Here is a 27,808-nt window from a genome sequence, read left to right on the forward strand (position 1 = left end):
AGGAGGGGGAGGACACTGGGGGAGGACGCTGGGGGAGGAGGGGGAGGACACTGGGGATGACGCTGGGGGAGGACACTGGGGGAGGAGGGGGAGGACACTGGGGGATGACACTGGGGGATGACACTGGGGGATGACACTGGGGGATGACACTGGGGGAGGACACTGGGGGAGGACACGGGGGGTAGAGGGCGGGGACACGGGGGGTGGGGATCCGCCTTTGTCCTTGCCCCAGAATCAGCGCCAAAGCTCGGGACAGCCGCGTATAAAAGGCTCTGAGCTCCGGAGCTTTAACCCCGAAACAAAGAAGAACCAAACCGAGGACAGAACCGGAGCAGAACGGGAGCAGAACGGGAGCAGAACCGGAGCAGAACCGGAGCAGAACCGGAGCTCCAGACTGCGCTTCTCACGGTGAGAAAAGAACCACAAAGCTCCTGGTTTGGAGCTGCTTCTTTCACGGCCTGTGGAACATTCTCTGGACTTTTTATATTTTTCTTTTTAAAATTCCACGTTTTCCGCGCGACACAAAAACATCTTTGTCTTTCAGGTTTAAAGCTTAAAACAGTTGAAATAAAACATCTTGTTTAACATAAAACATATTCCGCTTCATCTTGTTCAGACTTAATTAGATTTAAAGTGAAATAATGTCGCGTGCGGAACAATGAAGAACACTATTGTTAGCTCGGGGGCCCCGGGCCCCACTTTACAGCAAATACAGCCACGTTTTACATCATAACCAGGTTAAGCTTTAATCTAAACGTTACACGTGTTCTTCACGTGCGTCTTTCATAAATAAAAGTGAGAACATAATGTTTTAAAGTGAGTTTATTTCAGATTTTCACGCCAGTCTCTAAATCCTCTTTGGAATTTGGGCTAAATCCGAGGAATTCTCAAACTCTTATTTCCTGTGTTTTTTTAAAGTTGTAATTTCGTGACAAAACGCGCGCATTTGTCGCTGTTTAGTTCCTCTCGTGATTTAACCTGTTTTCGGGCACTTTTCTTCAGAAAACGTGTCATTTTTCAGCAGAAAATGCGCTGTTTTTGTCTGTAACGGGCGATGCTACGTCACCAGGAGACGCGCGGGAGCGTCGCGCGTCGTCAGGGCGGCCATCTTGGAACGGTAGTAAACAACAGCACGAGGAGCGGCTTTAAAACTCTTAAATACAACTGAAATACACGTCCAAAGGTCCGAAACATGGCTTTAACTCAATGACCTTTTGGAGCGTCCTGGTCAAACATGAAGCAAACTCTTCTTAAAGTTTAAAGCCCCAAAAAGACCAGATTAAAGTCCCTACAATGTGTGTTTTGGTGATGAGCAGTGGACTCTTAAACCAAAGCCGTGAATCAGAAGGTGGACGCTCCGGGGCTGGACACACCCGGGCTGGACACACCCAGGGGGCTTGGACCCACCCAGGGGGCTTGGACCCACCCAGGGGGCTTGGACCCACCCAGGGGGCTTGGACCCACCCAGGGGGCTTGGACACACCCAGGGGGCTTGGACACACCCAGGGGGCTTGGACACACCCAGGGGGCTTGGACACACCCAGGGGGCTTGGACACACCCAGGGGGCTTGGACACACCCAGGGGGCTTGGACACACCCAGGGGGCTGGACACACCCAGGGGGCTGGACACACCCAGGGGGCTGGACGCTCCCTGGACCATGGCCGAGGATGAGGCAGAAGCACAAGCTCAAACAACTGGACTCTTGTTTGACCATTTCCTGTTTCCAAGGCACAAAACTATTTTTACTCCTCGGGCGACTTGTGTCTCGTTAAGAGGAATTGGACGAGCAAATGTCCCTCGGTCGTAGTGAAAGGACTTTAGGACTTCTGGCGTCTCCTGAAGGTGTTTGTCCCATTTGCTCAGCTGCTGTTGGTCAGAGCTTTGTCTTTCCAAACTCTCATTTCCACGTGAAAGTAGGCGTGGTCTTTGAGGCTTCTGTTGGTGGAGGATTTCACACCTGAACCAACAAAGGACAGCGCGTTTGCATTTACGGCTCGGAGGATGGGCCCCGGTGCCTGCTGACGCTCAGGAGCCCCCACAAAGGGTCAGAGGAGGGCCCAGTTAGCCTGAAGTGACCTGAGCTCGTCTGAAAACGGGAAACGGCCTGGTCACTTCAGACTCAGCACAAAAGTGACCGCTCTCGCGCCAGCGTCGGCAGGAAGTGACCGCCTCTTCCCAAAGACATTCTATTGCTGTTGAATCGTTTTCACAAACATGAGAAACTGAACTTTCTGAAACCGCTTCGGCTCGTTTAAAGGAAGGACACGGGTGATTTAAAATGCTCTTTAAGTCACGCTTTTATTCAGAAAAGGCCTCATTTTGTTCTGTTTCATGTATATGTTTCTTATCCTCCTCAGCCTGATCCTGCTGCTCGTTCATCATGAGCTGGAGCTTCCTCACTCGTCTCCTGGACGAGATCTCTAATCACTCCACGTTTGTGGGTAAGATCTGGCTGACGCTGCTCATCGTGTTCCGCATCGTGCTGACGGCGGTGGGTGGAGAGTCCATCTACTACGACGAGCAGAGCAAATTCACCTGTAACACTCACCAGCCCGGATGTGAGAACGTGTGCTACGACGCCTTCGCCCCGCTGTCCCACGTGCGCTTCTGGGCCTTCCAGGTACGAGGGCGCCCCCTGTCTGACTCCTGCAGATGAGGGATCCTGGGGCGGGGCGGGGTTATGCAGGATGAGGTTTAGTTTGGAGGAAACTAATCGCATTAGTTCAAATGGAATCTTGAAACTTCAGACTTTTCCAGGTTCATTTCTGATGCTTGTGAAACCATAAACACGTGTTGAGTGTGCTTGTGTTGTGGCTCTTTAAAGGTGATCATGATAACCACGCCCACCGTCATGTACCTGGGCTTCGCCATGCACAAGATCGCTCGCATGGACGACGACGATTACAAGCCCCAGTCCAGGAAGAGGATGCCCATCGTGAGCCGAGGAGCCAACCGGGACTACGAGGAGGCGGAGGACAACGGGGAAGAAGACCCCATGATCCTGGAGCAGATCGAGCCCGAGAAGGAGGTCAAGGAGAAGCCCAACAAGAAGGTGAAGCTTCCCACTGATGCTGACTACTATGAGCCTTAGCAACACAAAGCTAGCAAAGCACGTTAGCAACACAACACGCTAGCTTTTGCCACGCCCCTCACACACGCTAGCTTTAGCCACGCCTCTCACACACGCTAGCTTTAGCCACGCCTCTCACACACGCTAGCTTTAGCCACGCCCCTCACACACGCTAGCTTTAGCCACGCCCCTCACACACGCTAGCTTTAGCCACGCCCCTCACACACGCTAGCTTTAGCCACGCCCCTCACACACGCTAGCTTTAGCCACGCCCCTCACACACGCTAGCTTTAGCCACGCCCCTCACACACGCTAGCTTTAGCCACGCCCCTCACACACGCTAGCTTTAGCCACGCCCCTCACACACGCTAGCTTTAGCCACGCCCCTCACACACACTAGCTTTAGCCACGCCCCTCACACACACTAGCTTTAGCCACGCCCCTCACACACACTAGCTTTAGCCACGCCCCTCACACACACTAGCTTTAGCCACGCCCCTCACACACACTAGCTTTAGCCACGCCCCTCACACACACTAGCTTTAGCCACACCCCTCACACACACTAGCTTTAGCCACGCCCCTCACACACACTAGCTTTAGCCACGCCCCTCACACACACTAGCTTTAGCCACACACTGGGAGAACTAAATGTCTTTTTGTGACTCGCTCAGTAGTAAAAAGGGAAATGTTTTATTGTAGAAAAACATTGACATTAAAGCAGCGATGATGCTCTCGCCTCCATGTTTTCTGCTGTGTTTTGTGGCAGACCAAAACGACACTCAGTAATTCACCGTTGATTGCGTAGTTTGCGATTCAAATAGTAGTTTGTCCTGACAAAATGCAAGCTTGTGCTGAACGCAGACCTGAGCAGGGAGAAGGAGAGAGAGCCTCTGTGACCCATGGTGACCCGCGACCTTTCATTGATGTTCAGGGGTCAAAAATACCAGAGTTGTGGAAAAAAAAATAAAGTCTAAAGAATAAAGCCTAAAAGACTTTATCCTGTGCCTCCGTCACCTAGCAACAGAGACCCGCTGCTAATGCTGATGCAAAGACCACGGCACGAGAAGAAACGTCCCATCAAAATAAAAGAGGAAGTGAAGGCGTTCATTGCGCCTCTGCTGGCCAATTTTGAAAATACACAATATCTGCAATGCACTTTTTTCATGGCGTCTCGAGGAGAATATAATCCATGTGTTTCAAACAAATCAGACAATGTTGAGTTTTTCACACAATGTGTAGGGGGCGCTAGAGAGCCAATTTGTTACATGGTATTTATTTCCACTCAGACATAAACACATTAGTGAGTGAAATATGAGCTCGCAGATCATTTCCAACAGGCGTGACTTGTCCTCGAAAAAACAGAAAATTAAGACTTTTTTGAGACCGTAAAGAATATCAATATTTTTTTGAATATTTATTCAATTTCAATGTTTTTAGATGCAAAAAGTGTTGTTTTGAGCTCGATCGGACAAAAAACGTAGGACAAGTACAATTTTGAAGAAAAAAAGTCAAACATGGCGGTGCCACTTTGATTCTGACTTCCTGTTTATCTTTGAGGCTGACTTCCTGTTTATCTTTGAGGCTGACTTCCTGTTTATCTTTGAGGCTGACTTCCTGTTTATCATAGAGCGATGATCCAGGTGTGTTTTACTCGTCAGAGGTCAGAGGTCAAAGGAGCTCTATCACTGTCCCAAGTCTCATGTGCCTAGGCCAAAGATGAAGCGTTTCATGTTTTCTCTATTTTGCTCTAGTCTAGTTCAGGCTGAGCCGCGTCTATGTCCCATGTGTGACCCATGACCCCATGTGTGACCCATGACCCCATGTGTGACCCATGACCCCATGTGTGACCCATGACCCCATGTGTGACCCATGGCCCCATGTGTGACCCATGACCCCATGTGTGACCCATGGCCCCATGTGTGACATTCATCAATGTTCAGGTCAAAAATGCCTGAGTTGTGGCAAAATGACCTTCTTCCTCTTCTTCTTCTTCTTCCTCTTCTTCTTCCTCTTCTTCTTCCTCCTGACAAACTTGCGGTGACTAAAGGTAAAAAATAATTTCTAATTCATTCTCTGCTTAAGCTCTAGTACACATGTTTATTGTTAAAAGAAATGGTTGATTTCATTTTTGTCCCGGTGAGCCGCCTCTCCACAAACCTGACTCGTACCTACTGCTGGTTTCCATAGAAATGCTGTTCCTTTGGCTGTAACGTTCCAGAGGGCGTTAAACGCCTGGTCTAAGGCGTCACAGCTCAAAGTTCCACACTGGCTTTACTGACTTGTTCTTGCAGCACGACGGGCGCCGGAGGATCAAGCGTGACGGCCTGATGAAGGTCTACGTCTTCCACCTGTTGGCGCGCGGCATGTTCGAGTCGTCCTTCCTGTTCGGGCAGTACATCCTGTACGGCCTGGAGGTGGCGCCCTCGTACGTGTGCACGCGCTCGCCGTGCCCGCACACGGTGGACTGCTTCGTGTCGCGCCCCACAGAGAAGACCATCTTCCTGCTCATCATGTACGCCGTGAGCGCTCTGTGTCTGCTCTTCACGCTGCTGGAGATCCTTCACCTGGGCTTCAGCGGGATCCGGGAGTGTCTGTGCTCGCCACGGCAACAGCGCAACGCCAACGCCAGGGCCAACGGCAGCGCCAGGGCGTCACTGTGCAACCAGCCGTCTGCCCCGCCCGGATACAACACCGCCATGAAGAAGGGCAGCGCCGCCAAGATGGGCTTCAGGTGAAGGAGGGAGGGGCTTCAGGGGAGGAAGGGAGGGAGGGGCTTCAGGTGAGGGAGGGAGGGGCTTCAGGTGAGGGAGGGAGGGGCTTCAGGGGAGGGAGGGAGGGGCTTCAGGGGAGGGAGGGAGGGAGGGGCTTCAGGTGAGGGAGGGAGGGGCTTCAGGGGAGGGAGGGAGGGGCTTCAGGTGAGGGAGGGAGGTAGGGGGAGGGGACCTCTTCTTCTGTAGCTGGCACCCTTTAGTACCGGCAACTTTAGCTCTCTAACCGTAAAGCTCCTCCTGGCGTTTTTCTGACATTTGGCTCGTGTTTGGCTCATGTTTCAGAGATAACTTGGTGGATTCGGGTCGAGAGTCTTTTGGGGATGAGTCTTCAGGGCGAGAGCTGGAGCGTTTGAGGCGACACCTGAAACTGGCCCAGCAGCATCTGGACCTGGCCTACGCCAACGAAGAGCCCAGTCCCACCAGGAGCAGCAGCCCGGAGTCCAACACCACCGCCGTGGAACAGAACCGCCTCAACTACGCCCAAGAGAAGCAGGAGAAGCAGAGCGCCAACGCCGACAAGGGTGAGGGGGAGGGTCTAACCCTGAAGGTGGAGGAGGGTCTAACCCTGAAGGTGGAGGAGGGTCTAACCCTGAAGGTGGAGGAGGGTCTAACCCTGGAGGGGGAGGAGGGTCTAACCCTGGAGGGGGAGGAGGGTCTAACCCTGAAGGTGGAGGAGGGTCTAACCCTGAAGGTGGAGGAGGGTCTAACCCTGGAGGGGGAGGAGGGTCTAACCCTGAAGGTGGAGGAGGGTCTAACCCTGAAGGTGGAGGAGGGTCTAACCCTGAAGGTGGAGGAGGGTCTAACCCTGGAGGGGGAGGAGGGTCTAACCCTGAAGGTGGAGGAGGGTCTAACCCTGGAGGGGGAGGAGGGTCTAACCCTGGAGGGGGAGGAGGGTCTAACCCTGGAGGGGGAGGAGGGTCTAACCCTGGAGGGGGAGGAGGGTCTAACCCTGGAGGGGGAGGAGGGTCTAACCCTGAAGGTGGAGGAGGGTCTAACCCTGGAGGGGGAGGAGGGTCTAACCCTGAAGGTGGAGGAGGGTCTAACCCTGGAGGGGGAGGAGGGTCTAACCCTGAAGGTGGAGGAGGGTCTAACCCTGGAGGGGGAGGAGGGTCTAACCCTGGAGGGGGAGGGTCACAGTGAGGTGGGTAAACGGTCACATGGGTCAGAACATGATTCACTTCCTGTTGAAACATGACTCAGCGTTTCCCTGGTGATTCACACTATTTTGCAATTCAGTGACATGAACACTCAGCAGCAAATGTGTGTGTCGCCATGGAGATGTCACTCTGACCGGGCTGTTGTGTTGCCATGGAGATGGTGTCACTCTGACCGGGCTGTTGTGTTGCCATGGAGATCTAACATCTGTGTTCCTCAGGTTTGCACGCGTAGTCCTCCTCGACCTTCGCTCTCCTTAAAGACTTTTGGCTCAGACAGAGGTGGCTCTCGTCTGCCTGAAGGACCCGGACATGGCAGGACCCCTCGTTTGGAGCAGGCATCTCTCAGGGCAGCTACAAACTCTGAAACTCCACGTCCAAACTTTGTGTTAAACTTAAGCTGTAGATTAAAATGGAGGTACTTGAACTGTCCACACCAAAGAGAAGCAAACGTGTCCAACGCCACAAAGAGCTCGTTGTAGAACGCTCGCTTTACAGAGAACGCCATCGCCGTAGACGTGAAACAGCAACAACATGTTTGAAATGTGATCCTCGCCTCATCTGCAAACAAAACGTTCTGTGTTCGACTGTCAGAAAAGTCTGACCCGTCCACTCCATGTTTGACCTTCTCTCATTGGTCGTTACTGTAAAACTGTATCTCATTACCAACTTTACTCGGATTTGCAAATGCCGCCCTCCGGCTGGTCACCGCCGCCCTCCGGCTGGTCACCGCCGCCCTCCGGCTGGTCACCGCCGCCCTCCGGGTGGTCACCGCCGCCCTCCGGGTGGTCACCGCCACCGCCGCCCTCCGGCTGGTCACCGCCGCCATGCCCCAAAGTACATCGGCACGTAGGTGCTCGTGCCGATGTACTTTTCCTTCGTGCCGCCTACGGCGCTCGCACAGTCTTAAGAGCGCCGTCGTTATCGCTGGCGCCGTCCTCCAGCCACACTGAACACTGCACACTGAACACTGAACACAGGATTCTCTTGCCGCTGGTTTAGCCCCATTTTCATGTCATGATCCGAGTCGCTAAAATCTTTTTTTTTTTTGTGTGTAAATTATTGCAAAATATTGAGTTCAAACAACTGTAAAATCTGAATGTCAATGATTCACAAATGTTAGAATGTGAGACTGTTGTTTGCTCGGGTGTAAATGGCGTTCAGCTCGGGTGTAAATGGCGTTCAGCTCTCTTTGGCGTGGACCGTGTGTCAAAGGTTAAACGGTCGACTCGTTTGAACAGAAGGAAAAAAAAAACCTGGACGAAGCTTGAAAAACGTTTTAAAAATGCTTTAATTTAGTTTCATCTCATTTTTGTACGACTTTTTCTACTTTTGTACTTTTTCTACTTTTATACCATGAGTTTTTTTGTAAGTGTCTTTTTTTAATAAACTTTGAGCAGATGTTGAAACTCTGTTTTTACACTTCTCCTTCTGGGTCAGATAAATACAAATTAAATTATTGTAAAACATAAATATCAAGACCAAAAATAAGACTTGAATTTATATTAAGCTTCTAAATGTGAGATTTAAAACGGTCATTAAGAAATGAGACATTTTCTGTGTCAATTTCCAAAATGTCTCATTTTTGGACGTTTAAATGTGACAAAGCAGAGGAGACAGAGCGCGCAGGGTCCAGAGCCCACCACAGCAGGGTCCAGAGCCCACCACAGCAGTGTTCAGAGCCCACCACAGCAGGGTTCAGAGCCCACCACAGCAGGGTCCTGAGCTCACCACAGTGTCAGAGGCCCCGCCCTCAGCTGGTTTAAATCCTATTTATCTGATATGTACCAATTTGTTCATGTAAACCAGAGCTCCTCCCCTTGTTCTAAAGTCACAGTGTGCCTCAGGGGTCAGTACTGGGTCCAGTTCTGTTTCCTCTTTACATGCTGCCGTTAGGTCACATGATCAGGTCACATGATCAGGTCACATGATCAGAGCGATCAGACAGACTTAGAGCTCGTGTGAAGGAGATAAAAACCTGGAGGACACTTAATGATCTGCTTCTTAACCCTGAACAAACCAAGGTCATTGTGCTGGAGGTCATTGTACTGGAGGTCATTGTGCTGGAGGTCATTGTGCTGGAGGTCATTGTGCTGAAGGTCATTGTGCTGGAGGTCATTGTGCTGGTCCTAAACATGTACGAGACGCTTTATCTGAGCAGATAGTCTCAGTGAAGCCTCCAGTTCTACTGTAAGAAACCTCAGAGTCTGATTGGACCAGGAGCTCTCATTTAAAGCTCAGATAAATCAAGTCTGTAAAACAGACTCTTTCATCTGTGTAATAAAGATCATATCAGAAGATAATGTGCTGTTCCTCTCCCGGCCTCACGTGGCGCTCTCTCCTTGAATCCGCCACAAGAGCGTGCGTGCTGACGTCACTCACGTACGTCGAGACGCAGCTGTTGGAGGAAGAAGGAGGTAAGATGGCGGCGGCGGCGCGCGGTGCTCACGGAGCCTCGGTCCAGCGCTGGTTCTTCTCCCGGGAACAGCTGCAGCAAACACCGTCCCGCTGCTGCGGAGTCGAGCCCGACCGGGAGCTGTCGTACCGGCAACAGGCCGCCAACCTCATCCAGGACATGGGCCAGCGGCTCAACGTGTATCCACCGGGAAGGAACCGGGGAGAGCAGGGGGGAACCGGGGAGAGCAGGGGGGGGGCATCTTTTACTGATGTGAAACAAACTGGAGCTGGTTCTGTTGTGACCTTCGACCCCTCGAGCTCCTAAAGTTCATAAACATGTTAAAGAACTAACGTGATAAACACTTTGTAGGATTAAAAGCTTCATTAAAAAGCTCAACACTAAAGTTGACCAGAGCGTGTTAAGTGTTTGTGTCTGGCTTTTTGTGTCTGTTTGTGTTCCTCTGACCGCTCCTCTGACCGCTCCTGAACTCTGGACGCAGCTCTCAGTTGACCATAAACACGGCCATCGTTTACATGCACCGCTTCTACATGCAGCATTCCTTCACCAAGTTCCACCGAAACGTGAGCGCCGCCGTGTGTGTGGGAGCGGTACTGCCCCGTGTGTGTGGGAGCGGTACTGCCGCCGTGTGTGTGGGAGCGGTACTGCCCCGTGTGTGTGGGAGCGGTACTGCAGCCGTGTCCAGGTTCAAGTGCAGTGTGTGTTTCAGACGATGTCGCCCACGACGTTGTTCCTGGCGGCGAAAGTGGAAGAGCAGCCGCGCAAACTGGAGCACGTGATCAAGGTGTGCCACGCCTGCCTGAACCCGAGCGAGCCGCCGCTGGACCCCAAGAGCAACGTGAGGCACCAGCGTGAGGCGTGTTCAGGGGTGTTCTCTCTGTGTTCAGGGGTGTTCTCTCTGTGTTCAGGCGTGTTCGCTGTGGTCAGGCGTGTTCTCTCTGTGTTCAGGTGTGTTGATGCGTGTTCTCTCTGTGTTCAGGCGTGTTCTCTCTGTGTTCAGGTGTGTTGATGCGTGTTCTCTCTGTGTTCAGGCGTGTTCTCTCTGTGTTCAGGCGTGTTCTCTCTGTGTTCAGGTGTGTTGATGCGTGTTCTCTCTGTGTTCAGGCGTGTTCTCTCTGTGTTCAGGTGTGTTGATGCGTGTTCTCTCTGTGTTCAGGCGTGTTCTCTCTGTGTTAAGGCGTGTTCTCTGTGTTCAGGCGTGTTCTCTCTGTGTTCAGGCGTGTTCTCTGTGGTCAGGCGTGTTCTCTCTGTGTTCAGGGGTGTTCTCTCTGTGTTCAGGCGTGTTCGCTGTGGTCAGGCGTGTTCTCTCTGTGTTCAGGGGTGTTCTCTCTGTGTTCAGGCGTGTTCTCTCTGTGTTCAGGCGTGTTGATGCGTGTTCTCTCTGTGTTCAGGCGTGTTCTCTCTGTGTTCAGGCGTGTTGATGCATGTTCTCTCTGTATTCTGGCGTGTTGATGCATGATCTCTCTGTGTTCAGGCGTGTTGATGCATGTTCTCTCTGTGTTCAGGCGTGTTGATGCATGTTTTCTCTGTGTTCAGGCGTGTTCTCTCTGTGTTAAGGCGTGTTCTCTGTGTTCAGGCGTGTTCTCTCTGTGTTCAGGCGTGTTCTCTGTGGTCAGGCGTGTTCTCTCTGTGTTCAGGGGTGTTCTCTCTGTGTTCAGGCGTGTTCGCTGTGGTCAGGCGTGTTCTCTCTGTGTTCAGGGGTGTTCTCTCTGTGTTCAGGCGTGTTCTCTCTGTGTTCAGGCGTGTTGATGCGTGTTCTCTCTGTGTTCAGGCGTGTTCTCTCTGTGTTCAGGCGTGTTGATGCATGTTCTCTCTGTATTCTGGCGTGTTGATGCATGATCTCTCTGTGTTCAGGCGTGTTGATGCATGATCTCTCTGTGTTCAGGCGTGTTGATGCATGTTCTCTCTGTGTTCAGGCGTGTTGATGCATGTTTTCTCTGTGTTCAGGCATGTTGCTGCATGATCTCTCTGTGTTCAGGCGTGTTGATGCATGATCTCTCTGTGTTCAGGCGTGTTGATGCATGTTCTCCCTGTGTTCAGGCGTACCTGCAGCAGGCTCAGGAGCTGGTGGTCCTAGAGTCCATGGTGTTACAGACTCTGGGTGAGTGAGTGCTTTGTCCTGGACGAGACTCGACACTGACCGCTGTGTTTCTGCTGCAGGCTTTGAGGTCACTATTGACCACCCTCACACTGATGTGGTCAAGTGCACGCAGCTAGTGAGAGGTACCGCCCTTTCATTACCTTTGCCACATCTGATTGGACGAGAGAGAACGCAGACCAAAGCAGAGAAACACTAAAGAATCCTCTGTCTCCAAACTCTGACCGCTGTCTTTCCACTGATGCTAACGACTATGTGGAGCCTTAGCAACACAAAGCTAGCAAAGCACGTTTGCAACAGCTGTTTCCTGTTTGTGGCACTCGCTTTGTCAAGAGCCACAATCTGATATTTCTAAGTCATGATGCGTCTGACATTAGCATTAGCATTAGCATTAGCATGACATAAAGAGAGGTTCAAACGCCACACCCCTCACACGCTAGCTTTAGCCACGCCCCTCACACACTAGCTTTAGCCACGCCCCTCACACACTAGCTCTAGCCACGCCCTTCACACACACTAGCTCTAGCCACGCCCCTCACACACTAACTCTAGCCACGCCCCTCACACACTAACTCTAGCCACGCCCTTCACACACACTAGCTCTAGCCACGCCCCTCTTACACACTAGCTCTAGCCACGCCCCTCTCACACACTAAGTCTAGCCACGCCCCTCACACACACTAACTCTAGCCACGCCCCTCTCACACACTAACTCTAGCCACGCCCCTCTCACACACTAACTCTAGCCACGCCCCTCTCACACACTAACTCTAGCCACGCCCCTCACACACACTAACTCTAGCCACGCCCCTCACACACACTAACTCTAGCCACGCCCCTCTCAAACACTAGCTCTAGCCACGCCCCTCTCACACACTAAGTCTAGCCACGCCCCTCACACACGCTAACTCTAGCCACGCCCCTCTCACACACTAACTCTAGCCACGCCCCTCACACACACTAACTCTAGCCACGCCCCTCTCACACACTAGCTCTAGCCACGCCCCTCACACACACTAACTCTAGCCACGCCCCTCACACACACTAACTCTAGCCACGCCCCTCTCACACACTAGCTCTAGCCACGCCCCTCTCACACACTAAGTCTAGCCACGCCCCTCACACACACTAACTCTAGCCACGCCCCTTCACACACACTAACTCTAGCCACGCCCCTCACACACACTAACTCTAGCCACGCCCCTCTCACACACTAACTCTAGCCACGCCCCTCTCACACACTAACTCTAGCCACGCCCCTCACACACACTAACTCTAGCCACGCCCCTCTCACACACACTAACTCTAGCCACGCCCCTCACACACACTAACTCTAGCCACGCCCCTCTCACACACTAACTCTAGCCACGCCCTTCACACACACTAGCTCTAGCCACGCCCCTCTCACACACTAACTCTAGCCACGCCCTTCACACACACTAGCTCTAGCCACGCCCCTCACACACTAACTCTAGCCACGCCCTTCATACACACTAACTCTAGCCACGCCCCTCTCACACACTAACTCTAGCCACGCCCTTCACACACACTAACTCTAGCCACGCCCTTCACACACACTAACTCTAGCCACGCCCCTCACACACACTAACTCTAGCCACGCCCCTCTCACACACTAGCTCTAGCCACGCCCCTCTCACACACTAGCTCTAGCCACGCCCCTCACACACACTAACTCTAGCCACGCCCCTCACACACACTAACTCTAGCCACGCCCCTCACACACACTAACTCTAGCCACGCCCCTCACACACACTAACTCTAGCCACGCCCCTCACACACACTAACTCTAGCCACGCCCCTCACACACACTAACTCTAGCCACGCCCCTCACACACACTAACTCTAGCCACGCCCCTCACACACTAGCTCTAGCCACGCCCCTCACACACTAAGTCTAGCCACGCCCCTCTCACACACTAAGTCTAGCCACGCCCCTCTCACACACTAGCTCTAGCCACGCCCCTCTCACACACTAACTCTAGCCACGCCCCTCTCACACACTAGCTCTAGCCACGCCCCTCTCACACACTAACTCTAGCCACGCCCCTCTCACACACTAGCTCTAGCCACGCCCCTCTCACACACTAGCTCTAGCCACGCCCCTCTCACACACTAGCTCTAGCCACGCCCCTCACACACACTAACACTAGCCACGCCCCTCACACACACTTACTCTAGCCACGCCCCTCACACACTAGCTCTAGCCACGCCCCTCTCACACACTAAGTCTAGCCACGCCCCTCACACACACTATCTCTAGCCACGCCCCTCTCACACACTAACTCTAGCCACGCCCCTCTCACACACTAGCTCTAGCCACGCCCCTCTCACACACTAGCTCTAGCCACGCCCCTCTCACACACTAGCTCTAGCCACGCCCCTCTCACACACTAGCTCTAGCCACGCCCCTCTCACACACTAGCTCTAGCCACGCCCCTCTCACACACTAACTCTAGCCACGCCCCTCTCACACACTAACTCTAGCCACGCCCCTCACACACTAACTCTAGCCACGCCCCTCTAACACACTAACTCTAGCCACGCCCCTCTCACACACTAACTCTAGCCACGCCCCTCTCACACACTAACTCTAGCCACGCCCCTCTCACACACTAACTCTAGCCACGCCCCTCTCACACACTAACTCTAGCCACGCCCCTCTCACACACTAACTCTAGCCACGCCCTTCACACACACTAGCTCTAGCCACGCCCCTCACACACTAACTCTAGCCACGCCCTTCACACACACTAGCTCTAGCCACGCCCCTCTCACACTAACTCTAGCCACGCCCTTAACACACTAGCTCTAGCCACGCCCCTCTCACACACTAGCTCTAGCCACGCCCCTCTCACACACTAGCTCTAGCCACGCCCCTCTCACACACTAACTCTAGCCACGCCCCTCTCACACACTAACTCTAGCCACGCCCCTCTCACACACTAACTCTAGCCACGCCCCTCTCACACACTAACTCTAGCCACGCCCCTCTCACACACTAACTCTAGCCACGCCCCTCTCACACACTAACTCTAGCCACGCCCCTCTCACACACTAACTCTAGCCACGCCCTTCACACACACTAGCTCTAGCCACGCCCCTCACACACTAACTCAGCCACGCCCTTCACACACACTAGCTGTAGCCACGCCCCTCACACACTAACTCTAGCCACGCCCTTCACACACACTAGCTCTAGCCACGCCCCTCACACACTAACTCCAGCCACGCCCTTAACACACTAGCTCTAGCCACGCCCCTCTCACACACTAACTCTAGCCACGCCCCTCTCACACACTAACTCTAGCCACGCCCCTCTCACACACTAACTCTAGCCACGCCCCTCTCACACACTAACTCTAGCCACGCCCCTCTCACACACTAACTCTAGCCACGCCCCTCTCACACACTAGCTCTAGCCACGCCCTTCACACACACTAACTCAGCCACGCCCTTCACACACACTAACTCTAGCCACGCCCCTCTCACACACTAACTCTAGCCACGCCCCTCTCACACACTAACTCTAGCCACGCCCTTCACACACACTAGCTCTAGCCACGCCCCTCTTACACACTAGCTCTAGCCACGCCCCTCTCACACACTAAGTCTAGCCACGCCCCTCACACACACTAACTCTAGCCACGCCCCTCTCACACACTAACTCTAGCCACGCCCCTCACACACACTAACTCTAGCCACGCCCCTCTCACACACTAACTCTAGCCACGCCCCTCACACACACTAACTCTAGCCACGCCCCTCACACACACTAACTCTAGCCACGCCCCTCACACACTAGCTCTAGCCACGCCCCTCTCACACACTAACTCTAGCCACGCCCCTCACACACACTAACTCTAGCCACGCCCTTCACACACACTAACTCTAGCCACGCCCCTCACACACACTAACTCTAGCCACGCCCCTCACACACACTAACTCTAGCCACGCCCCTCACACACTAACTCTAGCCACGCCCTTCACACACACTAACTCTAGCCACGCCCCTCACACACACTAACTCTAGCCACGCCCCTCACACACACTAACTCTAGCCACGCCCCTCTCACACACTAACTCTAGCCACGCCCCTCACACACACTAACTCTAGCCACGCCCCTCACACACACTAACTCTAGCCACGCCCTTCACACACACAAACTCTAGCCACGCCCCTCTCACACACTAACTCTAGCCACGCCCTTCACACACACTTTAGATGGACCTCGGGGTTTAACGTTCCTTGTCTGAGACGTCCTGGTGTCTGACCCGTTTCTCTCTCCACAGCGAGTAAGGACTTGGCGCAGACGTCTTATTTCATGGCTACCAACAGGTGGTTACTTTATGCACTCTGACCGCACAGGAGCTTCCAGTGATGCAGGGCGCCCTCTGGTGTCAACGAGCTGTAGTGCTGCAGTGTGGAGGCTCCGGACGGACCGGGGCTGGACCTGAGAGAGGCTGGGGCTGAACCAGGTCTAAACCGGAACTAAACCAGGGCTAAACCAGGACTAGACCAGGACTAAACCGGGTCTGAACCAGGACTAAACCGGGACTAAACCGGGTCCGAACCAGGACTAAACCGGGTCTAAACCAGGACTTAACCGGGACTAAACCAGGTCCAAACCAGGACTAAACCAGGGCCCGGCTACCGTCCCTGCCCGGCCTCTGGAGCGCCCCCCGCAGGCACAGCGGTGTACTGAGGCCGCGTTGACACAGGGTTGAATGCAGGTCTGAAGTTTAGTGACGTTGTAGTGACAGAGCGCTGTAGTTTCCTCTGGTGATACAACCGCTTCTGCTGCTCCAGCTCCAGCTCATCCAACTGGACAAAGGCACGTTTTCAGACACAAGTTGCAATTTAAACCATTTTAAAGCGGCAAACCTGGGCACCACGTCTGAGCGGCCAAGGGCGCGGACACATGATGTTTAGAACTATGGCCCCTGTGTGCCCCCTTTGCCCCGTGGCCCCCGTGTGCCCCCGTGTGCCCCCGTGGGACCAAGTCGTCCCACAGACGTCCCACAGTCTTATTTTACATGATTTCTTTTCTCTGCTTTGAATGATTTTAAGGTGAAGTTTGTTTCGTACAGTCATTAATGGTAGCCCCTCCTCTCTCCTCCTCCCTCTCTCCTCCTCCTCCTCCTCCTCCTCCTCCTCCTCCTCCTCCTCCTCCTCCTCCTCCTCCTCCTCCTCCTCCTCCTCCTCTCTCCTCTCTCCTCTCCTCCTCCTCCTCCTCCCCCTCTCCTCCTCCCTCCTCTCTCCTCTCTCCTCTCCTCCTCCTCCCTCCTCTCTCCTCTCCTCCTCTCCCTCTCCTCCTCCTCCTCCTCCTCCATCCTCTCTCATCTCCTCCTCCATCCTCTCTCCTCCCCTCTCTCTTCCTCCTCCCTCCTCTCCCCCCTCCCACCACTCCTCCCTCTCTCCTCCTCCTCCTCCCTCCTCTCTCCTCTCCTCCTCCTCCTCCTCCTCCTCCTCCTCCCTCCTCACTCCACACCTCCACCTCCCCTCCTCCTCCTCCTCCCCCTCTCTCCTCCCTCTCCTCCCCCTCTCTCCTCCCTCTCTCCTCCTCCCTCCTCTCTCCTCCTCCCCTCACCTCCTCCTCCTCCCTCACCCACCTCTCACCTCTCCTCCACCTCCCTCCTCTCTCCTCTCCTCCTCTCCCTCTCCTCCCCCTCTCTCCTCCCTCTCTCCACCTCCCTCCTCTCCCTCACCCCACCACCCACCACTCACCACACCTCCACACACCTCACCACCCCACACACCACCCTCACACCTCCACACACCACACCACCTCCCCACACCTCCTCCATCCTCTCTCCTCTCCTCCACTCTCTCTCCTCCCCCCCACACACCTCCCACCTCCCTCTCTCCTCCTCCATCCTCTCTCCTCTCCTCCTCTCTCTCACCACCACCCACCTCACACCACTCCTCCACCCACACACCTCCACCATCCTCTCTCCTCTCCTCCTCACCACCACCACCTCCACCACCACCACCACCTCCACCTCCTCCTCCACCCTCCTCCATCCTCTCCACCCCCACTCACCTCCCTCCACCTCCTCCTCCACTCACCTCTCCTCCTCTCCCTCTCCTCCCCCTCTCTCCTCTCACCTCTCCTCCTCCCCCTCTCCTCCTCCATCCTCTCTCCTCTCCTCCTCTCTCTCTCCTCCTCTCACCTCTCCTCCTCCCTCTCTCCTCCTCCATCCTCTCTCCTCTCCTCACTCTCTCTCCTCCTCTCTCCTCTCCTCCTCCCTCCTCTCTCCTCTCCTCCACCACCTCACTCCACTCCTCCACACCCTCTCCTCCCCCTCTCTCCTCTCTCCTCCTCCTCCTCTCTCCTCTCTCCTCTCTCCTCTCCTCCTCCATCCTCTCTCCTCTCCTCCTCTCCTCCTCCTCTCTCCTCTCCTCCTCCCCCTCTCCTCCTCCATCCTCTCTCCTCTCCTCCTCTCTCTCTCCTCCTCCCTCCTCTCTCCTCTCCTCCTCCCTCTCTCCTCCTCCATCCTCTCTCCTCTCCTCCTCTCTCTCTCCTTCTCCCTCCTCTCTCCTCTCCTCCTCCCTCTCTCCTCCTCCATCCTCTCTCCTCTCCTCCTCTCCCTCTCCTCCCCCTCTCTCCTCTCTCCTCCTCCTCCTCCTCCTCCTCCTCCATCCTCGCCTCCCCCTCTCTCCTCTCTCCTCCTCCTCCTCCTCCTCCTCTCTCCTCTCCTCCTCCATCCTCTCTCCTCTCCTCCTCTCCCTCTCCTCCCCCTCTCTCCTCCTCTCTCCTCTCCTCCTCCCCCTCTCCTCCTCCATCCTCTCTCCTCTCCTCCTCTGCTCTCTCCTCCTCCCTCCTCTCTCCTCTCCTCCTCCCTCTCTCCTCCCTCTCTCCTCCTCCCTCCTCCTCCTCCCTCCTCTCTCCTCTCCTCCTCCTCCATCCTCTCTCCTCTCCTCCTCTCCCTCTCCTCCCCCTCTCTCCTCTCTCCTCCTCCTCCATCCTCTCTCCTCTCCTCCTCTCTCTCTCCTCCTCCCTCCTCTCTCCTCTCCTCCTCCCTCTCTCCTCCCTCTCTCCTCCTCCCTCCTCCTCCTCCCTCCTCTCTCCTCTCCTCCTCCTCCCTCCTCCTCCCTCCTCTCTCCTCTCCTCCTCCCTCTCTCCTCCTCCATCCTCTCCTCCTCTCCTCCTCCTCCTCCTCCTCCTCCTCCTCCTCCTCCTCCTCCTCCTCCTCCTCCATCCTCTCCTCCTCCCTCCTCCTCCTCTCTCCTCTCCTCCTCTCCCTCTCCTCCCCCTCTCTCCTCTCTCCTCTCCTCCTCCCCCTCTCCTCCTCCATCCTCTCTCCTCTCCTCCTCTCTCTCTCCTCCTCTCTCCTCTCCTCCTCCCTCTCTCCTCCTCCATCCTCTCTCCTCTCCTCCTCTCTCTCTCCTCCTCTCTCCTCTCCTCCTCCCTCTCTCCTCCTCCCTCCTCTCTCCTCTCCTCCTCCATCCTCTCTCCTCTCCTCCTCTCCCTCTCCTCCCCCTCTCTCCTCCTCCTCCTCTCTCCTCTCTCCTCTCCTCCTCCATCCTCTCTCCTCTCCTCCTCTCCTCCTCCTCTCTCCTCTCCTCCTCCCCCTCTCCTCCTCCATCCTCTCTCCTCTCCTCCTCTCTCTCTCCTCCTCCCTCCTCTCTCCTCTCCTCTCCTCCTCCCTCTCTCCTCCTCCATCCTCTCTCCTCTCCTCCTCTCTCTCTCCTTCTCCCTCCTCTCTCCTCTCCTCCTCCCTCTCTCCTCCTCCATCCTCTCTCCTCTCCTCCTCTCCCTCTCCTCCCCCTCTCTCCTCTCTCCTCCTCCTCCTCCTCCTCCTCCTCCATCCTCGCCTCCCCCTCTCTCCTCTCTCCTCCTCCTCCTCCTCCTCTCTCCTCTCCTCCTCCATCCTCTCTCCTCTCCTCCTCTCCCTCTCCTCCCCCCTCTCTCCTCCCTCTCTCCTCCTCCCTCCTCTCTCCTCTCCTCCTCCTCCCTCCTCTCTCCTCTCCTCCTCTCCCTCTCCTCCCCCTCTCTCCTCCCTCTCTCCTCCTCTCTCCTCTCCTCCTCCCCCTCTCCTCCTCCATCCTCTCTCCTCTCCTCCTCTCTCTCTCCTCCTCCCTCCTCTCTCCTCTCCTCCTCCCTCTCTCCTCCCTCTCTCCTCCTCCCTCCTCCTCCTCCCTCCTCTCTCCTCTCCTCCTCCTCCATCCTCTCTCCTCTCCTCCTCTCCCTCTCCTCCCCCTCTCTCCTCTCTCCTCCTCCTCCATCCTCTCTCCTCTCCTCCTCTCTCTCTCCTCCTCCCTCCTCTCTCCTCTCCTCCTCCCTCTCTCCTCCTCCCTCCTCCTCCTCCCTCCTCTCTCCTCTCCTCCTCCTCCCTCCTCTCTCCTCTCCTCCTCCTCCCTCCTCTCTCCTCTCCTCCTCTCCCTCTCCTCCCCCTCTCTCCTCTCTCCTCCTCCTCCATCCTCTCTCCTCTCCTCCTCTCTCTCTCCTCCTCCCTCCTCTCTCCTCTCCTCCTCCCTCTCTCCTCCTCCCTCCTCCTCCTCCCTCCTCTCTCCTCTCCTCCTCCTCCCTCCTCTCTCCTCTCCTCCTCTCCCTCTCCTCCCCCTCTCTCCTCCTCCAGTCTTCACCTCACCACCTTCTGCCTGCAGCACCGCCCCACAGTCATTGCTTGTGTTTGCATACATTTGGCCTGTAAATGGTCAAACTGGGAGATTCCCGTTTCCACAGACGGGAAACACTGGTGGGAATATGTGGACCAGACGGTGACCATTCAGCTGCTGGACGGTAAGACCATGCAGCTGTTCAGTAAGGCTTTTAATTAGAGCAAGAAAAAAATCAACAGAAATAATCATAGTTGGACTATTTCTGCTCGTCATCAGTAAACCTCCTTGTGTCAGTGCGACAGGACGACCACGCCCTGCAGTCACGTCTCACAACGTGTCTCACAACGTGTCTCACAACGTGTCTCACAGCGTGTCTCACAGCGTGTCTCACAACGTGTCTCACAGCGTGTCTCACAACGTGTCTCACAAGGTGTCTCACAAGGTGTCTCACAGCGTGTCTCACAGCGTGTCTCACAACGTGTCTCACAGCGTGTCTCACAGCGTGTCTCACAACGTGTCTCACAACGTGTCTCACAGCGTGTCTCACAACGTGTCTCACAAGGTGTCTCACAAGGTGTCTCACAGCGTGTCTCACAGCGTGTCTCACAGCGTGTCTCACAACGTGTCTCACAGCGTGTCTCACAGCGTCTCACAAGGTGTCTCACAGCGTGTCTCACAGCGTGTCTCACAGCGTGTCTCACAACGTGTCTCACAACGTGTCTCACAAGGTGTCTCACAGCGTGTCTCACAGCGTGTCTCACAGCGTGTCTCACAGCGTGTCTCACAGCGTGTCTCACGTGTCTCACAGCGTGTCTCACAGCGTGTCTCACAGCGTGTCTCACAGCGTGTCTCACAACGTGTCTCACAACTATATTAAGATTGTCCTCAAATATATCCAAATATATCTGCTGCTGCCTCTAGAGGCGCTGAGCAGCTGCAGGAAGCTTCTTCTCCTGCAGCTGCTCACTCTGTGGGCGTGTTCAGAGGCCCGTTCATGCTCCGCCCTCTAACATGACCTTTCACCTTTAGAACCAGAGAAGTGAAGCTCTAACTGAGCATGTGCAGAGAAGAAGCTCTAACTGAGCATGTCCAGAGAAGCTCTAACTGAGCATGTGCAGAGGTGAAGCTCTAACTGAGCATGTGCAGAGGTGAAGCTCTAACTGAGCATGTGCAGAGGAGAAGCTCTAACTGAGCATGTGCAGAGAAGAAGCTCTAACTGAGCATGTCCAGAGAAGCTCTAACTGAGCATGTGCAGAGGAGAAGCTCTAACTGAGCATGTGCAGAGGAGAAGCTCTAACTGAGCATGTCCAGAGAAGCTCTAACTGAGCATGTGCAGAGGAGAAGCTAACTGAGCATGTCCAGAGAAGCTCTAACTGAGCATGTGCAGAGGAGAAGCTAACTGAGCATGTCCAGAGAAGCTCTAACTGAGCATGTGCAGAGGAGAAGCTAACTGAGCATGTCCAGAGAAGCTCTAACTGAGCATGTGCAGAGGAGAAGCTAACTGAGCATGTCCAGAGAAGCTCTAACTGAGCATGTGCAGAGGAGAAGCTAACTGAGCATGTCCAGAGAAGCTCTAACTGAGCATGTGCAGAGGAGAAGCTCTAACTGAGCATGTGCAGAGGAGAAGCTCTAACTGAGCATGTGCAGAGGAGAAGCTAACTGAGCATGTCCAGAGAAGCTCTAACTGAGCATGTGCAGAGGAGAAGCTCTAACTGAGCATGTGCAGAGGAGAAGCTCTAACTGAGCATGTGCAGAGGAGAAGCTCTAACTGAGCATGTGCAGAGGAGAAGCTCTAACTGAGCATGTGCAGAGGAGAAGCTCTAACTGAGCATGTGCAGAGGAGAAGCTCTAACTGAGCATGTGCAGAGGAGAAGCTCTAACTGAGCATGTGCAGAGGAGAAGCTCTAACTGAGCATGTGCAGAAGAGAAGCTCTAACTGAGCATGTGCAGAAGAGAAGCTCTAACTGAGCATGTGCAGAAGAGAAGCTCTAACTGAGCATGTGCAGAGGAGAAGCTCTAACTGAGCATGTGCAGAGGAGAAGCTCTAACTGAGCATGTGCAGAGGAGAAGCTCTAACTGAGCATGTGCAGAGGAGAAGCTCTAACTGAGCATGTGCAGAGGAGAAGCTCTAACTGAGCATGTGCAGAAGAGAAGCTCTAACTGAGCATGTGCAGAAGAGAAGCTCTAACTGAGCATGTGCAGAAGAGAAGCTCTAACTGAGCATGTGCAGAGGAGAAGCTCTAACTGAGCATGTGCAGAGGAGAAGCTCTAACTGAGCATGTGCAGAGGAGAAGCTCTAACTGAGCATGTGCAGAGGAGAAGCTCTAACTGAGCATGTGCAGAGGAGAAGCTCTAACTGAGCATGTGCAGAGGAGAAGCTCTAACTGAGACCCTTTAGAGTCTGTGTTTGCTGCTCAGGCTTTGTTCACGTTTCTAATAATCGGATGTTAGTTATTTACAGTATTTAACGGAACAACATAAGATACAAACTTAGGTCATGGAGACAAGTGCACATCATGAGGACGTCTTATGTTTTCTGGTCTTTTCATGTGAGACACTCTTCTTTCATTTTCCCTTTTTGTGTAAATGATCTGGAGCTGGTGAAGTCTGATGTTCTCCAGAAGCTTCAGTCACAGATTTAGGCTCTGAATGTCCAATAGAAATGTCTCTGGATGGACGTGTTTCTGAGCCTCTTTTCTCTTCCAGAGCTCACACACCAGTTTCTGCAGATTCTGGAGAAAACGCCCAGTCGCCTCAAGAGGATTCGAAACTGGAGGGTGAGAACGCACAGCATGAGGTCTCACATTTATATGATCATGTAGCTCAGTGTGTTCATGCTCCTGATGAAGAAATGTAGCTCAGTGTGTTCATGCTCCTGATGAAGAAATGTAGCTCAGTGTGTTCATGCTCCTGATGAAGAAATGTAGCTCAGTGTGTTCATGCTCCTGATGAAGAAATGTAGCTCAGTGTGTTCATGCTCCTGATGAAGAAATGTAGCTCAGTGTGTTCATGCTCCTGATGAAGAAATGTAGCTCAGTGTGTTCATGCTCCTGATGAAGAAATGTAGCTCAGTGTGTTCATGCTCCTGATGAAGAAATGTAGCTCAGTGTGTTCATGCTCCTGATGAAGAAATGTAGCTCAGTGTGTTCATGCTCCTGATGAAGAAATGTAGCTCAGTGTGTTCATGCTCCTGATGAAGAAATGTAGCTCAGTGTGTTCATGCTCCTGATGAAGAAATGTAGCTCAGTGTGTTCATGCTCCTGATGAAGAAATGTAGCTCAGTGTGTTCATGCTCCTGATGAAGAAATGTAGCTCAGTGTGTTCATGCTCCTGATGAAGAAATGTAGCTCAGTGTGTTCATGCTCCTGATGAAGAAATGTAGCTCAGTGTGTTCATGCTCCTGATGAAGAAATGCCTGAACTGATTCTCATAATAAAAGTGAACTCTCTTCTTCAGGCGACTCAAGCCGCTAAGAAGCCGCGTTCAGACGGATCCTTCCCTCCAGACGCCGCTCCTCCCAGAGCGTCTCTGCTGCTCCTCCACCAGCCAAACGCACCTCCTCTGACCTCCTCGTCTGTACCTCTGACCTCCTCCTCGGTGCCTCTGACCTCCTCGTCTGTACCTCTGACCTCCTCCTCGGTGCCTCTGACCTCCTCGTCTGTACCTCTGACCTCCTCCTCGGTGCCTCTGACCTCCTCCTCGGTGCCTCTGACCTCCTCCTCGGTGCCTCTGACCTCCTCCTCTGTGCCCTCCACCTCCTCAGACTGGCACCAGAGCCTCAGGCCAGAGCCCAACGTGAGCGCCAAGGACGCTTCAAACCATCAGCAAATCACCGCCAACAAGCTCTCTCTAGAACGCTACAGAGAGAAGAAGAGCGAGACGCAGAGAGGAGGAGGAGAGGGAAGAGGAGGAGAGAGCAGAGAGACGGAGGGAAGAGGAGAGAAGAAAGAGAAAGAAGCAGTTGTGAAGAGAGAGAAAAGAAGACATTTGCAGAAGTTCAGGCGAGCGAGCGTCCAGAGGGAGGAGCTGAAGCTGGACGCTCACAGCTCTGACGAAGGCGGCAGGAGCGTTCTGGACCTGAGGATGGCGCCGCTGAGTCCTCTGGACGACAGCGGAGATGCAGAAGAAGAGACTGGAGGAGGCGAGAGGAACCGCAACGAGACCACACCAAACCACCTGCCCAGCACCAGCTGCAAGAGCGCCAAGGTCTTCAGGAGCACCCACAGCCCCGGAGGTAAGAGCACCCACCAGAGCACCCACCAGAGGCATGGCAGGTCATGTTGTATGTTTCATACAGGTGTGTCATGTGGTGTTGTGTTTCAGGCAGGTGTGTCATGTGGTGTTTCAGGCAGGTGTCTCATATGGTGTTGTATGTTTCAGGCAGGTGTCATGTGGTGTTGTGTGTTTCAGGCAGGTGTGTCATGTGGTTTGTGTTTCAGGCAGGTGTCATGTGTTTTTGTGTGTTTCAAGCAGGTGTCTCATGTGGTGTTGTGTGTTTCAGGCAGGTGTCTCATGTGTTGTTGTGTGTTTCAGGCAGGTGTGTCATGTGGTGTTGTGTGTTTCAGGAAGGTGTGTCATGTGGTTTTGTGTGTTTCAGGCAGGTGTCATGTGGTGTTTTGTGTTTCAGGCAGGTGTGTCATGTGGCGTTTGTGTTTAAGGCAGGTGTGTCATTTGGTGTTTTGTGTTTCAGGCAGGTGTGTCATGTGGTGTTTTGTGTTTCAGGCAGGTGTGTCATGTGGTGTTGTGTGTTTCATGCAGGTTTGTCATGTGGTGTTTTGTGTTTCAGGCAGGTGCGTCATGTGGTGTTGGTGTTTCAGGCAGGTTTGTCATTTGGTGTTGTGTGTTTCAGGCAGGTGTGTCATGTGGTGTTGTGTGTTTCAGGCAGGTGTGTCATGTAGTGTTTGTGTTTCAGGCAGGTGTCATTTGGTGGTGTTTGTTTCAGGCAGGTGTGTCATGTGGTGTTTTGTGTTTAAGGCATGTGTGTCATGTGGTGTTTGTGTTTCAGGCAGGTGTGTCATGTGGTGTTTGTGTTTCAGGCAGGTGTCATTTGGTGGTGTGTGTTTCAGGCAGGTGTGTCATGTGGTGTTTTGTGTTTCAGGCAGGTGTGTCATGTGGTGTTTGTGTTTCAGGCAGGTGTGTCATGTGGTGTTTGTGTTTCAGGCAGGTGTGTCATGTGGTGGTTGTGTTTCAGGCAGGTGTGTCATGTGGTGTTATGTGTTTCAGGCAGGTGTGTCATGTGGTGTTTTGTGTTTCAGGCAGGTGTGTCATGTGGTGTTGTGTGTTTCATGCAGGTGTGTCATGTAGTGTTTTGTGTTTCACGCAGGTTTGTCATGTGGTGTGTGTTTCGGAAGGTGTGTCATGTGGTGTTGTGTGTTTCGGGCAGGTTTGTCATGTGGCGTGTGTTTTGGGCAGGTGTCTCATGTGGTGGCGTGTGTTTCGGGCAGGTGTCTCATGTGGTGTTGTGTGTTTCAGGCAGGTGTCTCGTGTGGTGTTGTGTGTTTCAGGCAGTTGTCTCATGTGGTGTTGTGTGTTTCAGGCAGGTGTGTCATGTGGTGTTTTGTGTTTCAGGCAGGTGTGTCATGTGGTGTTTGTGTTTCAGGCAGGTGTGTCATTTGGTGTTGTGTGTTTCAGGCAGGTGTGTCATTTGGTGTTTGTGTTTCAGGCAGGTGTGTCATGTGGTGTTGTGTGTTTCATGCAGGTTTGTCATGTGGTGTTTTGTGTTTCAGGCAGGTGCGTCATGTGGTGTTGTGTGTTTCAGGCAGGTTTGTCATGTGGTGTTTGTGTTTCAGGCAGGTTTGTCATTTGGTGTTGTGTGTTTCAGGCAGGTGTGTCATGTAGTGTTTGTGTTTCAGGCAGGTGTCATTTGGTGGTGTTTGTTTCAGGCAGGTGTGTCATGTGGTGTTTTGTGTTTAAGGCATGTGTGTCATGTGGTGTTTGTGTTTCAGGCAGGTGTGTCATGTGGTGTTTGTGTTTCAGGCAGGTGTCATTTGGTGGTGTGTGTTTCAGGCAGGTGTCATTTGGTGGTGTGTGTTTCAGGCAGGTGTGTCATGTGGTGTTTTGTGTTTCAGGCAGGTGTGTCATGTGGTGTTTGTGTTTCAGGCAGGTGTGTCATGTGGTGTTTGTGTTTCAGGCAGGTGTGTCATGTGGTGGTTGTGTTTCAGGCAGGTGTGTCATGTGGTGTTATGTGTTTCAGGCAGGTGTGTCATGTGGTGTTTTGTGTTTCGGAAGGTGTGTCATGTGGTGTTGTGTGTTTCGGGCAGGTGTGTCATGTGGTGTTGTGTGTTTCGGGCAGGTGTGTCATGTGGTGTTGTGTGTTTCGGGCAGGTGTGTCATGTGGTGTTTGTGTTTCAGGCAGGTGTGTCATGTGGTGTTTGTGTTTCAGGCAGGTGTGTCATGTGGTGTTATGTGTTTCAGGCTGGTGTGTCATGTGGTGTTTTGTGTTTCAGGCAGGTGTGTCATGTGGTGTTGTGTGTTTCATGCAGGTGTGTCATGTAGTGTTTTGTGTTTCACGCAGGTTTGTCATGTGGTGTGTGTTTCGGAAGGTGTGTCATGTGGTGTTGTGTGTTTCGGGCAGGTTTGTCATGTGGCGTGTGTTTCGGGCAGGTGTCTCATGTGGTGGCGTGTGTTTCGGGCAGGTGTCTCATGTGGTGTTGTGTGTTTCAGGCAGGTGTCTCGTGTGGTGTTGTGTGTTTCAGGCAGGTGTGTCATGTGGTGTTTTTCAGGCAGTTGTCTCATGTGGTGTTGTGTGTTTCAGGCAGGTGTGTCATGTGGTGTTGTGTGTTTCATGCAGGTGTGTCATGTAGTGTTTTGTGTTTCACGCAGGTTTGTCATGTGGTGTGTGTTTCGGAAGGTGTGTCATGTGGTGTTGTGTGTTTCGGGCAGGTTTGTCATGTGGCGTGTGTTTCGGGCAGGTGTCTCATGTGGTGTTTTGTGTTTCAGGCAGGTGTGTCATGTGGTGTTGTGTGTTTCATGCAGGTGTGTCATGTAGTGTTTTGTGTTTCACGCAGGTTTGTCATGTGGTGTGTGTTTCGGAAGGTGTGTCATGTGGTGTTGTGTGTTTCGGGCAGGTTTGTCATGTGGCGTGTGTTTCGGGCAGGTGTCATGTGGTGGCGTGTGTTTCGGGCAGGTGTCTCATGTGGTGTTGTGTGTTTCAGGCAGGTGTCTCGTGTGGTGTTGTGTGTTTCAGGCAGGTGTGTCATGTGGTGTTTTTCAGGCAGTTGTCTCATGTGGTGTTGTGTGTTTCAGGCAGGTGTGTCATGTGGTGTTTGTGTTTCAGGCAGGTGTGTCATTTGGTGTTGTGTGTTTCAGGCAGGTGTGTCATGTGGTGTTGTGTGTTTCAGGTGGACTGCGAGTGGCTCATCTCTTCTCGCCCTCAGACTCGCCTCGTGACGTTGGCGAACACCGACACTAAAGACGACGACACAAACTTTTGCCGCGCTTCACACTCGATCCTCCTGAGCCGATATCGAGTCGATATGCAACGTTATGTTCCCATCCTGGAATAGTTTAGTTTAGTTTGAAGGTCGGAGGTGAGTTTACGCCTTGGTTTACTTTAGTTTGAGTTTGGTGAAGGAGGAGCAGAGTTTACAGTTCCACAGGCGTCCTGAGTGTGGCGCTGCTGCTGCTGCTGCTGCTGCTGCTGCTGCTGCTGCTGCTGTACAGAGACATTCACAGATCATTCCTGAACAGAGCTGTGCCTTTCACTGTGAGT

The 27,808-nt window shown here is 53.5% G+C and overlaps 2 protein-coding genes across 2 annotated transcripts; both read left to right on the forward strand.

The window, feature by feature from the left end:
• Window positions 1–362: 362 nt before the first annotated feature.
• gjc4b (gap junction protein gamma 4b) lies at window positions 363–7,447 on the forward strand. The gene is made up of 6 exons (XM_072437699.1): window positions 363–408; window positions 2,360–2,622; window positions 2,827–3,054; window positions 5,366–5,805; window positions 6,128–6,366; window positions 7,221–7,447. Exons 2-6 carry the CDS (start codon window positions 2,383–2,385, stop codon window positions 7,232–7,234), a joined length of 1,161 nt encoding a protein of 386 aa, XP_072293800.1. The 5' UTR covers window positions 363–408; window positions 2,360–2,382; the 3' UTR covers window positions 7,235–7,447.
• A 1,954-nt stretch (window positions 7,448–9,401) lies between these two features.
• On the forward strand, window positions 9,402–27,714 carry LOC140352289 (uncharacterized). The gene is made up of 10 exons (XM_072437693.1): window positions 9,402–9,594; window positions 9,897–9,978; window positions 10,125–10,253; window positions 11,456–11,516; window positions 11,576–11,638; window positions 15,825–15,870; window positions 20,115–20,278; window positions 22,804–22,874; window positions 23,554–24,331; window positions 27,438–27,714. Exons 1-10 carry the CDS (start codon window positions 9,422–9,424, stop codon window positions 27,506–27,508), a joined length of 1,638 nt encoding a protein of 545 aa, XP_072293794.1. The 5' UTR covers window positions 9,402–9,421; the 3' UTR covers window positions 27,509–27,714.
• The last annotated feature ends 94 nt before the right edge of the window (window positions 27,715–27,808 follow it).

This window comes from Eucyclogobius newberryi, unplaced genomic scaffold, assembly GCF_026437365.1.
Source record: "Eucyclogobius newberryi isolate DKJ021-1_F unplaced genomic scaffold, fEucNew1.0.hap1 SCAF_80, whole genome shotgun sequence".
In the NCBI taxonomy this organism is placed as follows: Eukaryota; Metazoa; Chordata; class Actinopteri; order Gobiiformes; family Gobiidae; genus Eucyclogobius; species Eucyclogobius newberryi.